Genomic DNA, 14,496 nt, shown 5'->3' with positions numbered 1-14,496 from the left:
GAGAACTGAACAGTGTTCATGCTGTGACTTGCATCACCCTGATAAATATACAAATGCAAAAATTAAGCCTGACATTGGATGTCGCCCCTCACACCAATGCCCGAAATGTGAAAGAAAATTCACAGCTAGCAAGGAAGCCATAGAAAGGCTTGAAGAGCCTCAGTGATCAGATACAAGAAAGCAATATTTGATTTTCAAGCTTAAGGTGGTGTGTCTGCTGAGATATTTTGTTGCCTTATGTGGTTAGCAAAGACAAAAATCAAGCAAGGAACTTAATAGCCAAACTGCAAACTACAAACCTCTGCTCTCCTCAGGCCCAGGACAGAATATGGGACCCCCTGTTAGAAACTGTTGACAGAAAAATCTGAGTATGCAGGGAACACCCTGAGAACACAAATCAAAAATCTGTTTCCTGAGCTTTGCTGCCCAGAGCTAAACCAGAAAGGAAGTGCTGAGATCACAGAGCAGTCCTGAAGCCTTCAGCATCTTGCTCACAATCCACACCCAGAGCATGAATCTGAAGATAACACCCAAAAGCACTCTTGCCTCACATGTAATTGCTTAACAGAACAGTTAAAGCACTTTCCCAGGACTGCTTCTTCCCTCACTCCACCTAACAGGAGTCAACCCTCATCTACCACCTTCTGCCCTCTGCTCTCTTTCATCCTTTTGCAGCTGAAAAGTTGAGTTCCAAAGGTTTGAGCAACAGAAGCATTGAAGAAAACTGTTATGTGGCTTCTCACTGCAAGGAGAGATGCTTCAGTCCTTCTTGGATGTCTGAGGTTATTGACCAAAACATTGCAGGGTTCCCACATGATGAACCAACATGCTGACTTCTGGACTCCTGTAAAATTGTGTTCCTATCACTTAAAGTCTGCAAGACTGTGGGACACAAGCATAACATTAGACACCTAAAATTTAAATACAAAGGGGATAAAAAGGGATTTTCACTGTTACTGTGGTGGAATACATCAGAATGGACACACCTGAATTCTTTCCCAGATATGGCTGTGAAGTTTAAAGCTCCTCACACTGTAAAAGAATGAGAGATTACACAGACAGGAAAAAACTATCAATAAACTTTGGTGACTGGAGGCTTAGACACACAGTGAGGCTCATAAGGCACTCTTAGCAAATGTAGTTGGAGGAAAAAAACATGAGAAAAGACTTCTTCGACCAAACACCTGATAGTCAAACACTCTTTTGAACACACCTACCCAGGTCACAAAGCTGCAGGATTCCACAACAGTTGGCATCAGCCCTTCTTCACCTTCAACATTTCAAAACTACATCACAAGTTCAAATTATTTCCAACAACAGAGGAACTGGACTTGGAGCCTTCCACAAAATTAAGAGAAAGTAAAAATCAGTTCTGAGATGTAACTCACTAAAAGGTAACTTTGGAATTCTGCATTTGAGCAAAACTCAAGAGTTTGCTGCTTTTACATCAGACTTTTCTCTTTCCAGTACCTAAGAAATTATAACCTGAGCACCTAAAGAAATGGTCACTTTAACCACGATTACAGGCAAGAATTCTAAATGCAACCTTTCAATTCTTGACCTCTTGAAACTTGCTTGGGCATTTTGGATTACGTAGCCACAACTTTGGGGGGGGGGGAATCTTTTCTGAACAAAGGCTGAAGTCAGATTACTGTGCAGCACTTGTTAAATGGGATTTCTCCAATCTCATTGTCCTTCTGCCAATTTTGAAGCATATGCAGTGAGATGTGAACTTACTCCAGCTCCTGATTGTTCTCTTGGATCCTGCTGGTCTGCTTCAAACAATGCAGCATGACAGAAGCCAACCAAAGCTGTCCATGATGAGACTACAGCATTGTATACACTAAATTTGAGAATTTTTCCACCCATCAGCACTGCAATGGAGCCAGAGGAAGGGAACAGAAAGTAGTAGTAAACAAGACACAGGAAATTACTTTTATTAAATTAGCAGGTGTAGATTACAAGCAGGATTAAATCAGTGGGGAGGCTGCTAAGCAGTTATTTTGCTATCAAAGCTGCAGCAGTAAAAGAACTGCAGTATGTTGTTTAGCCTATAAATTTTTCTAACAGCCAGAGCTACACAATTGGGAAGGTTTTTGTCCTGGTTTGGGCCAGGATAAAGGTGGTTTTCTGTTTCTGTACTTTTGCTTTTAGCTAAGTCCCTTGTAAGTAGTTGCATTTGCTGAAATTAACAGCAAGTTTCTCATACAGTGTGTGTGCTTTTAGGACTGATAACACTTGATGTTTATAGTTACTGCTAGAGACTGGTATGCAGAGCCAAGGACTCTTATCAGCTCTAAGGAAAACATTTTACCCTCCAGAAGGAGTAAAGAGGTCCCACCTGAACCCTCCTTTAGGGAGGAACGGACAAGATAGATGCCAGAATTGACCAAACAGAGTATTCCATCCCATATACGTCACACTCAGTATAAATTTGAGGCATCACGAGGGCCGAGCCAGATCTTTTCCAGATCTTTTCCTGCTTCCCTTCCTCCCCGGCATCCTGGAAGGATCCTGTCTGTTCGTGTGCCTGTGGTCCTGATCCGTGCCAGCCCATATCTGTGTGTTCCTGCCTCCGGTTCCCGACTGCTGCCGACTCCAGGAGTCCAGCCTGGACTTTCCCAGGGCTGCCCTACAGCCTCGGTGGTGACGTGAGAGTTATTGGGGGAAAGGAGGGAGGAATGTGGTTTCCATTTTCCTGTATATTTGTATATATTTAGTAATTTTACCTATTTATCACTACTGTTTCATTAAAGTTGTGTAGTTTAGTTTCCAACCCATAAGTCTCTCTCCCTTATTCTCTCTCCTTTCTCTATCAAGGAGAGAGATTAATAGAGAGCGTCTGTTATTCGGTTTAATTGCCGGGCCAGTGTTAAACCGTGACAGTTTTTTATTTCCCCCCCCTGTAAAATCACTCTGGTTGTCATTAAACATTTGCACAGGTAAAAACAGTGTTCAGGTGTTCTGTTCCTTGACCAAGAAAACTAAATTGGCTGAATTCTACAAAAGAATGAGGAGAGGAATCTTTGCCATGCTGAATAGCTGGCCTGATAAAAAGACATTAATTACCAGAGTAAGCCAGGAAATTGTTTAGAATTGACTTGGGCTGACTAAAGCCCAGATTCCTTTATTAGAGGAAAAAATAAGTACTTTTTATGACATAACTTGGGGCTCAATATTAACAATAAAGCACCATAAACATCTTTTTCTTCAGTGACTAGCATGTCTTCTTAATGATAGCATGAAATGTCAGAGAGAGACATTACTCCTCCTAGTTGGAGCTTGGTACCAGGATGCCCTAAGGTGGTTAAATCACTAAGGTAATCCCAGGTAACTATTTTTCATTTGCTTAAAACTCAACAGCCCCTGCATCAATTGTTAACCTGATAATTAATGGCTTATAAAAATCATGCAAGCTTTAGCACTTACTATTTTTATTCTGACTCTTCCTGCTTCTTAAAGCAACCTGAATGAGGAGCAACAGTAACTTGAAAATAAAGAATTTTCACAAACTCCAACAACTCATCACCCCCAAATTTCCTTCTACATCACTGCCATTCCACTGGGAACAATGCCTTAAATTTACACTTCCTAACCAAACAATGCTCTTTGTATCAGGGAGGTGAAGAGGTGAAACCATCACACAAATGTTCATCTCAATTTATAGCTTGAAAAATGACAGCAAATTAGAAACTTGCGAGGCTACCTGGGAAAAAGCAGCAAATCCAAGGCCAGAATTCACATCTCAGTGCTCCAAGTAGTATACAACTAACAGGCCCCAAAATCTACCATTTTTTCCCCCGGCCTCCAGAGTCAAGCTCCTTTGAATGATGCAGGGGTTTGTCATCTATTATTCTATCTTGCACATTCATGTTTTTCCATGGTGACCTGCCTCAAATAACATGCCAATATTTTCTGCTTGGCATGCCAACTCCTACAAATTCTGTGGGTAAGCCACATGACTTCCTGAATTGCAGGAGCCTAAAACTGGCAGCCCTAAGTTTCTTTGTTTAATACTCTTAAGACTTCCTTTTTCAGGATGACATCAATATAATATGATGTAACTTGAACTATGGCTATACTAAAGCTTAACCTTAGTTACAGCACTTCAGACCTGAACATCAGCCACAGCTCTACAACCAACCCAGTTAACCATGATGGTTTAGTATTTTTAATAAAACCTCCCTTAATTATACTTGAATGCTGTCACTAATTTCAATTAGCACTGTGGTAGAAGGTTTGAAAACTTAATTTTTCTTTTCTGAAGAATTAGTTAGTTATACTAGAGGAAGGCCCTGCCTGGGTGCAGTGTCTGGACAGTGCCCCTACTCATCCACATACACCCTTTTGTAGACAAATATAAGGAATAAGGCTGTGCTGCTAAGTGGTCATTGAGCAGGAATGTTGGTAGAGGAAAAAAAATGCTATTAGAAAAAAATACTGATTCTTAGGCTCATATTAATCCTGCATCCTACCCTACAATTGCAAATAAATTTTAGTTTGTAGTTAAAGGAAATGAAGGTAGTGTCAGCAACACTGTCTTACTGATTGCTTACCTCAGGTTTAGAAATTATATTTCAGAGCGGCTTGAAGTCAAACTTGACATGAATTTTTATTTCCCATATGTCCATGCAGCATCTAAAGGTGTTTTGAAACCTTCAATGTCAGGATGCCATTTTACATCCATGTAATCAGGGTCAGCAGCCTTCTGCCTACAATGAGACTATCTTCAACATTTGGAAACTATGAATCACAAAATCACATAACTGTCACAGTTGGAGAAGACCTTTAAGATCACCTCTTCCAACCATCAATACCCCCTCCCAATAAAAAAAAGTAAAATATACTTATCAATATCTGTATCTCCCACTGGAGCATATCCTGAAGTGCCTCATCCACACGGTTTTTAAGTCTCTCCAGGGATGGGGACTCCACCACCTCCCTGGGCAGCCCATTCCTACACCTGACTGCTCTCTCAGGAAGGAAATTCATCCTCAGATCTGCTCTAAACCTTCCCTGGTGCAACTTCAGCCCATTTCCTCTGGTCCTGTCATTGTGCACTTGAGAGAAGAGCCCAGCACCCACCTCCCTACAACCTCCTTGAAGGGAGTTGTGCAGAGCAATAAGGTCTCCTCTCAGCCTCCTCTTTTCCAAACTCAACATTCCCAATTCCTTCAGCCTCTCCTCACAGGACATATTCTCCAGACCCTTCCCCAGCTCGGTTGCCCTTCTCTGGACTCACTCCACTCTTTTTTGTAGAGAGGGGCCCAGAACTGAACACAGCACTCGAGGTACAGTCTCAGGAGATATCTTGAAAAAACAGCTGCCAGCTCCAAGTGAACCCCCAAGGAAGATGGTGCAATCTCTCAGAGCACTCTTCTCTCTCCCTGCTCAATACAGCACTACAGAACATGGACCAGCCCAAAGCCACCAGCATAAAATTAGTGAAAGCAGCTCCTTAATCTTTTAGTGATTCAAAAGACACTGCAAAGATCATCAGTGTTCTGTCCTCACTGCTCTGCCAAGGCCAGAGCCTGGCATGATGCACTTAGCCCCAAGAGCCAAGATTCAAGTCCCATCATAATTATGGGACCGAGAAGGGCCATTTGACCCTCTTGCTACATCTGCCTAGTGAGTACATTCAAAGCCTTCACAGCACCAGCTATCACATGGAGGATTAGGGGATTTGGAAGCTTATTTTGGCCAGCACCCCTCAAAATCTCAGCCACGTCTTGCCATACTTCCAGAAAAGATCTCTCTGGCTTTGTTCTAAGGCATTCTTTTGATTGAAATTCCAACAAGAAAAAAGTGCAGGGGGCTCTGCTTCATCCTCAATAATCCTGTCAGGAGAAAAAGGAGTCAGCTTATCAACAAACAATTTACAGGCATGCTCCTTCCTGTAATCTCAGCAATAAAAATGGTGCTTTAGTTCATTCTGATGTACTGTCTTAAATATCTATATTTATTTTAGAAAGCTTAAGATGCTGGACTACAGCCTTCAACCATTTATATATGCAAATTACATATAAGTGAATGCATCCAGACTGAAATAAGATGCATGGTTTGAGGATGTTCTTTGCCCATAGAAGTTCTCAACTTGTAAGAGTCAAGGTCCACCCCCAAAAGCTGGACACTGAATTATCCCAGTCCTGCTGCAGACAAACAGGCAGTGCCAAGTTCTGTTTCTGGGAAAATAAAGACTTCCCTGTCTGGATAGCAATGTTATTTTAGGATCTACTGTGCTAATCCAACTGCCAGCTGTTGTCCTCTTAGATAACTCCCTCATAGCTTAGCAGATGTTGGGGACTCTCCCCTAAAACAGTTTTCAGAGGAACATGCTGAAATCCCCCCTTTCCTATGACTTGAACCTCAGAATGAACAAAGGAATTTCTGTATTGCTATCCTCTGAACTAACCTATTTTGGGGAAAAATCTCCAAGCTTGAAAACAGTTTATTCTAGAAGGCACATTAGCTTGATAACTCTGCTCCATGGATGATCAAAAGCATCCCTAAAACTAGGTTACTGCATGCAGCTATGTGATCACTTTCCTGACAAATATTCCCCCAGAATTCAAAAACTGCCCTTGTTCTTCTCAGTCCTAAAGTTATGCTGGGACTTGAATCTTGTCTATGAATTCTCTGGAAAAGACAAAAGGAAGTTCTTGAGGCTTTTTAAGTGTGTCACACCAGACTCATCTTTGCACACAGCAGAGGTTATGTGAAGAAAAAGGCACTAAATGATCATCATTTTAAAAGAGCAGTTTGCTCTCAAACAGCAGTTTCAAACTACTTATCCCATCTTTGGTCTTTGCCCAGTTTATTTCTGCTGTTAACTCCTTTAACTAGTAAGCTCCAGGTATGGAGGCTCATACTAACTACTAAAGAGGGTCAGCCTTGAGAAAATTTTAATATGTGCTGTAAGTTATGGCCAAGCTGCTTCTCTTCTCCACAGCACCAACTAACTGCAGGGAGTGAATGAAAGGGGTGCAGGACAAGCAAGTAAAGGAATAACAGCGGCAGAATAGAGAAAATCATCATTTCTTTAAGAGAATTTTGACTGTATCAAGTGGTCTTGCATTCACACTTGATGAATTTTCAGCCTCTGCAGTTTTAAGTATCTGTATCCTTGCAGAATACATTGGAAATACAAGAAAATTAAGATGTACTGGATTTTTTTCCAGGACACTGTAAGCAACTGTAAGAAAAAGTCTCATGTGAAAAAATCCAGGATATGTAGATTTTTGCTACACTAAACCCACTGAAAACATCAGCCTTCAGAATCAGTCAATACATATTATTGTATATTTACTTTCTTAAAGAAAAAACAAATATTTAAAAGGTATTCTGAATGCAATGCTTAAATACCCCATTTCCCCAGGAGGATAAGGGTGTGATTGGTGCCATGACAGCAGCTTAAACAGTTACCAACCTTCACAATTGGTTGAAGTGAAATGCATGCAAAAGGAATGGCTAACATTATTACTTCATCCTAACAAGCTCAAAGAAAAATCAGTGTTAGTGAAGTTGTAAGTAGCTCCTAATTTCAATGCCAAACAACCACTTCACTTGCAGCTGTCTGCTTTGCATTCCCAACACTCCCTCAGCAAACTTCCATATTCCAAAAACCATGGAAAGGATTTCTTCTTTGCCTGTGGATGGTGAAAAAATAAAGAATAAATGCAAGATTATATCATATTTGAAGCAGAAGCCAGGTGCTTCAGAAGTCTAACTGTTGAGTTCTGCAAATCAGTTGCACTCCTCAAAAAACAGCAGCAGGATTTGAGCCCCTCTTAGCGTTTGAGTTAGGATAGGCTGAAAACAAAGCAAAAATAAGGATCTGAAAAAACAGGAAACATAGCTCAGGGATGCTGTGCCTGTGTTAGGCAAGGAGGGCAGAGGGCACAGATAAGGCTACATTTTCTACAGACATATTGAACTGTTAAGCAAGGAAAAAACACATTTTTTCAGATAGCAAAAAAACTCAAACAACAAATGGCACAGAGGGCTGGAAAGCAAGGGGTTAGCAGGAGTATCAGCCCCTCTCTGAGCTGGAAGCAAATGCTCCACCTCCCCTAGGAAGCCAGGCTGAGGAGGTTGAGGTTCTTCAGCCTAAAGAGGAGGCTCTGAGGTGACCTCATAGTCCAAGTACTTGAAAGGAGCCTACAAGAAAGCTGGGGAGTGACTTTTTGCAGGGGTGTGTAATGAGAGGACAAGGGGTGATGGTTTAAAAATTGAAGAGGGGAGATTTAGATGAAATATTAAGAGGAAATTCTGCACTATGAGCTGCTCAAGAAGAAAGTTTGTGAAGTTATCAATCAAAATGAGGACTACAGTTGTAGCTGGGAGTACTCCATACAGGCAGGTCCTCTACATTACTACTCATCTTTCATACAAGATAAGGCACTGATTTAATTGTCCCAGTACCCAAATGTTGGCATGGAAGCAGAATTCAACACATGATAGGGATGTACCCAGTTACAGCTCAGGAAGGACAGTTCTGCATCAGTTTGCAGATATGAAAGCTCTAGACATCAGTTTGCAGATAGGAAAGCTCTGGAGGAACTTAAGACATAACAGAGGAGCCTGAACTCAATGTTTCCCTTCCCCTTGTTTATTTTTTTTAATTAAAACTTAAAAATTCAGCAGTTAGAGCAGCTCAGCTCAATGTTATCCCAAACCTGCCCCAACTAACCTATGTTACTAGTATATTATCAGGTATTTTTACAAAAGCAACTCCATTTTGGACTTATTTAAAAGAAGCAAGAAAGCATGAAGCGTATCTATAACTCTTTTCAAGGGAGAAAAACCACACAGCTGATCACACCACAATACTGGGACACTGAAACCACTGATTTGCCTTCCTCTGCTTTGGATCCCAGTACTCTGTCACCACTGAGATGACTTTTAAATAATGAGGCCAGACTAGGAATTTGCCAGTTGACTATTCACTACACGGCATGGTTTGGTTTGTGAAAGGCTTTGATTTTAGCTACCACTTGGTAAAAAGTATTTATTTCAACAGAACAATCCATGCCAGTCAGGAAAAGACTGCTCCAAGAGCAGATAGATAAATACGTGCTCATGCTGTTACTTCCCTGACTGCTTCTTGTGCTCCATTTGTGACAAAAGATAGAGCCTGAAGAGGGGATCTTAAACTCTTACCAAATTCATGGAGTGTTTTAGAAAAGGGAACTCATGTGCCAATGCTTAGTTTCAGGATACACAGGGATTATGGGATTAGAATCCCACTGGCTTGCAGGGAGGATTCAGCAAGATAACTACAAATTATTTAAAGGGCTAGTGTCAAAAGGACCTCTGTACTTATTTAGCCTCTGCTCTAGATTACTGACCCACTTATGAAGAGCTAAGCACCCCTGCTATTGCAAGGCCAACACCCACTCCATCTGTTTGTTTCTGCTTTCTCAGTAGCTCTCAGAGGCAGCCTAAGAAGTTGTGTTAATTACCACTGAGCAGCTTTTGCATCATGAACACAGCACCAGCCTCCCCCAGCAGATAGTCACCTTGACAAAATAGCACAGCAACAGAAATGAGGCATCATTGGATGACAAAATGTCTGCAGACTTCTGAAGGGGCAGCTGAGTTCAACTTTGGTCCAAGCTGCTGTTGGTTCTGGAAGGAGCTTGTAGGTGTGGAGCTGCTTTAGGTGTTCTGAATTATTGCATCAAACTGGAAATCTTCAAGGGGACCAGAAACTTGGGAAAGGGCAACTGAAACCTCTGCTGAGGGAATGATGCAACAGCTGCAAACAAGCATCCTACAACCCATCTACACTGGAGTTAAACAGTAATAAGAATTAAATCTAAAGCCACTTAATAATAAAAAACCCCACACAAAACAAAACCAAACCCTTCCCCACTCAGAAGGCTTGGAAAGTTAACCCAGCTCTCGTATCAGAACTGCATCTCAACTGAAACTCAACAATTCTGTACAGTACTGCTGGCAACCTTGATACTACCTCACTCCTTAATACCAAAGCTATTTCTTAATTTTATACCTTGTACAAGAGCCACCAGCACTTGAAGAGCTCTCTAGGTACCAGCTTGCTCCTGAGGTAGTCAAGTAAAACCTTGGTCCAGTCCTTTTCACCGCTGACTGGAAGAGAGATGAGAACACCACAGCCCAGCAAGAACTTCTCACCTTGGAGGCTATACAGAGTAAAACAGAGCTTCCTATTCTTGTTTGCAAGAATTATCTACTATGACCAACATAAAAGGTCATGCAAGCAGGAGGAAATACTCAAATACAGACAACAAGTAGACTAGGAAAACAATTATAAATTAGCATACTGTTTGTACCTCCTAACATAATCTGTAAAATTAAATGTAGATGATTATTCTTCTGAAGTAGCAACATTTACTGCCCCAGCACCCCTGCAGGAGAGCTCCAGGAAGTCTCTCTAAGAGCTCTAAAAGTTAGATACACATCTTACATCAAGTAAATTTATGAAATGCATTTAGTTTGTGTTGTGTGAAAGACCTTCCAATTGTTTCAGCTGTATCATGGTAAAGTGAAAGGCCTTCCAATTAAGTGTTTCAGCTTTATCATGGTAAAGACTTGCTAAATACATAGTCATCTCATGTCAAGAATTACATATCCTGATATGTTCCAAGTTTAGGCTACAGGTATACACTAAGACCAGAAAGCTCTAATATTTTCTGATTGTTTTCCAGCTGGCAAAAGGAAGAAAGCAAAAGGGAAACTCTAAGAATTTGGAGGGGTGCTCTAGGAAAGGAAATCCAAGCAGAGGGCAGCGTTAGAATCAAAAGGAGAATAGAAAAGAGAGAGAAGAGAATTAGTCAGTCATTCAGAGTTTCCCAGCAAGATGTGTCAAATCTAAAAGAGAATGCTAAACCCATTACCAAATAACACCTAGAACATATTTGATATATGGAAACCATTACTGACACCAGTCAAATCTAGTTTGTGCTATGATTAATAGAAAGTTTAAAATCAGCTGAGATGAATGTGCTAATACAGGAATTAAGGTCCTAATTTCTCCTAGTTTCTCCTCCCTAGATATGATTTTAAATATGGAAGGGGGGCTAAGTACCCAGAAATTTCCAGTGCAAGGAGATCCTCCCACTTTTTTTCCTAGAAAAACACACCTCTGAAGTGGTTTGATACTTTTGTTGCACATCATGAGTTTACACATACACCTGGGTTTCTGCAGATTGATTGGAGAGCAGACTGCAACATACTTACAAATATCACCCTTGCCTCTTGCACAGAAGTTGCTATGAATTAAATTGAGAAAGTCAAAGGGGTAGAATGCAAGTGGTTCACCTAAATGTATATACAGGTCAGGAGAAGAAGAGCAATTCCAGAAACACTCCAAGTTATTAAATGAAAAGCACTTTCAATAACCAATAACAATTTACAGTAACTAAACTGGTCTTCAGACAAGCTGCCTCCAAAGAGAAAAATCCTTCCTTTTCAAAGGGAAAATGGATGCAGCTTGAACAATTGAAACAAAGCTACCAAATAAAACTGAAAATAATCATATGACTGAAGTGTTGACCAAGGAAAAACCAGTTGTTTGGGCTTTGGTTTTTTTTTTTTTGAAGTGGAGGTTCAAGTATGCCCTTCTGAATATAAGGCAGGGTTATTAAAGTATCAGGCAGTGCTAGAAATGAAGAGCTGTGCTAGGCACCACCAGAACACAAGCTGGAATCTATGTAGTCAAGGAAATGTAAAGTTATCATTAGAAACTGAGACTTTACAAAGCATGTCATTCAGTTGTAAGCAAGCACTACATAAAAACCAAACTAAGTTTTAATACAATGTTTTAAAGATTTAAAAGCATGCAACTGTTGGTTTAGGTTTGGGGTTTTCTTTAGTTATTTGCTCACAGCCTACATAAACATTTAGTAATTTCTTAAGTAGCTGCAATGATTTCAAACACAACAGCACTTACCTTGGTATTGTCACACATTTTGTATTACAGTTCTGAGTGGTAATGGCCTTCTCCAGCTCATCCAGCTGTCCTGTTTTCTTTAGCTTCTTGACCAAGCTTTTCACTGCTTTTTCACACCACTTTTCCTCCTGCCCATTCTGCTCACCACCACCAGCCCCTCCAGAGCCACCAGCAGATTTTTTCCACCCCAGAAGTCTCTTCACAACTGGTGGAGTGAATGGCAATATGGCTGACATGACTTCCACCGGACAGAACACTCAGCAAGCAATAAATTAGGTTCCTTTCCGAGCCCTAAAACACAAACCAAAATAGACATGTTAGCCCTGAGGTTTCAGGAAATATTTTGCTTAAGACCCTTCATTACTGAATGCCACATGACAAGAAATCAGGTAGAAAGAGTGAGAATTAGGGTTAAGTACCAGTAAATTTAAAATGCAAGACTATTCAACACTTAGGTTACTGTTGAATTAGACCTGTAACTTTTCCTCAAGCTTCCCTGGCTCAAATCAACCCCAGAAAAACACAGAAGTTAACTTGAATCTAGCTTTGCATCTTGGCTGGCTGGTTTGAGCTAATTCATTAACATTTTCTACAAGTGATTGACAAATTGCACACACGTGGATGCCCCTCTCCAAATCAAGTTAGGGAGCAAAATTGCATTTGGAAGGTCATTTCATCATTACAGATTGACAGAAGTCTTCCAAAAGCAAGCCAGTTCACCACCCTGTACTCATTTTATTTGCCATGTTTTAAAAAGAGCTATCAGATTTTGTTCCACTGCAGAAACCAATCTTAAATTTAAGTTTGGCAATAAGCTTATTCCCATCTTTCACTCACTGGCCCACAAATAATCAACCTTCTCATCTGGCAACACTTAAATCATCTAGGCCTTCAAAATTCATTAAATAAGATTTAAAGCCTAACTTTGCAAGCACCTGAGTAGTGGAACTGTTTTCAATTTTGATAGCCTTTCATTCAATATCAACTACCTGATCAGGATGTTTATATCAAACAGAAAATTAGAAGGGATACTGAAACTTGCTTAGCATCCACTGCAACTGGCACTTCAAATCATTTAAAAATAAGCCATTCGGAAATAAAACCATCTTGGTTTTGGCAGCTTCTATTAGGCTAGTTTTAGGTATTAAATCATAAGCCCCAAATCAACTATATTATTTCAGGCAGCCAGCTGTCAAAATTGCTTGAGGACATAATGGTCCTACAGATAGAAGTATAGCATACAAGTTAAAAAACAAAAACCCAACAAAAAAAACCAGCAAAAAAACCTTAACCTTATTTCCAAGCATCAAATGGGTATTTGACCCCCGGAAAGTTATTTCCAAGCTGTTTGAGATTTCAGACAGCTGAAAATATCTTGTTTTAGCTAAGAGCTAACACTACCTTCAGGCTACTCAAGTTGAGCTTTCAAGGCAGCTTCCACACCTCTCCATCCTCACTTCTACCCAAAATACACCAAAATCATCTGAGATTTCCTACCCAGCCAGCAAAATGGTCGATTTGGGATACTTCAATGCTACATTGTATTCTACACGGTAAGTTTAAATAGTTCCTTTTCAACTTCCACACAACAGAACAGAGCAGGAATGAAGCTTTCAGTTTCAACTACATTCTGTCTCCCAAACCAGCTCTTGAAAGCACCTAGCAATATGACTGAAGCAACAAGTGTAGTTTTCTATGGCCAGGGGATCCAATTAACAGGGAGTAAAGATGAACACTGCTGACTTTATGCAAGACATTCAAAAGAATCTATCCCAAACCAGAGAATCATAGAAGGTTTGGGTTGATGAGGACCCTTAAAACTCATCTAATCCAACCCTCCACAGACAGGGACATCTTTCACTAGATCAGGTTGCTCCAAGTCCCATCTAACCTGACCTTCAACACTTCCAGGGATGAGGAACACACATCATCTCTGGGTTTCAGTGCCTCGCCACCCACTTTGCAAAAAAATTCTGCTTTATACCAATTTTGAATCTACTTTTTCATTTTAAAACCACTGCTCCTTGTCCTGTCTGTAGAGGCTTTGGTGAAAAATTCAGAGCATTCCTTTTCACACAAGTAATACAAAAAGCACTTGTATTCTTTCAGTAACAACAAATTATTACAGAATTGTCCCCAGTATTTCATATTTTGCAGACTGCGAAAGAATTGCACTGGAGTCCGGGTTGGAGCAAACACCAGAAAAATAAACTCAATATCCAACATTTTCCAGTTTAATGCTGACAAGGCTACAGTTCCACTGGCAGCCAAGCCAACACAACAGCTTCCCCCCATGGGAAGCCCAGGTCTCTTCCCTTTCCTTCCAGGGGCACCTCCACCACCTTGGTTTAACACCTTTCCACAAAGACTCAGCCAGACCACCAAGTAAAAACTGATGAAGTTTGGGGGGGGGTTGGGTTTTTTTTTGTTGTTTTTTGTTTTGGTTTGGTTTTTTGCTCAACAGCTTGCTTTCAGGTTCTGTAAGTATTCATGCTGATGAAAGAAGAGTTACAGGAATGTGGATAAAGGACTCCAGCCTTCAACAGTGGTGTTAGGGTTCA

General features: G+C 40.7%; 1 protein-coding gene across 2 annotated transcripts in view; it reads right to left on the bottom strand.

Annotated features, from left to right (window-relative positions):
* LOC103535137 (mothers against decapentaplegic homolog 2) overlaps positions 1-12,221 on the bottom strand; it is a 47,944-nt gene extending 35,723 nt beyond the window's left edge. For both annotated transcript variants that reach the window (XM_030468384.1, XM_030468385.1), the window contains exon 1: positions 11,936-12,221. In XM_030468384.1, coding sequence (XP_030324244.1) covers positions 11,936-12,171 — 236 coding nt within the window. In that variant the 5' untranslated portion in view covers positions 12,172-12,221. The remainder of the gene's footprint in view (positions 1-11,935) is intronic.
* Positions 12,222-14,496: the final 2,275 nt, after the last annotated feature.

The sequence above is a fragment of the Calypte anna genome, chromosome W (assembly GCF_003957555.1).
Source record: "Calypte anna isolate BGI_N300 chromosome W, bCalAnn1_v1.p, whole genome shotgun sequence".
Classification (NCBI taxonomy): domain Eukaryota; kingdom Metazoa; phylum Chordata; class Aves; order Apodiformes; family Trochilidae; genus Calypte; species Calypte anna.
Note: the sequence above shows the minus strand (reverse complement) of the source record. Positions and strands in the feature narration are given on the sequence as shown.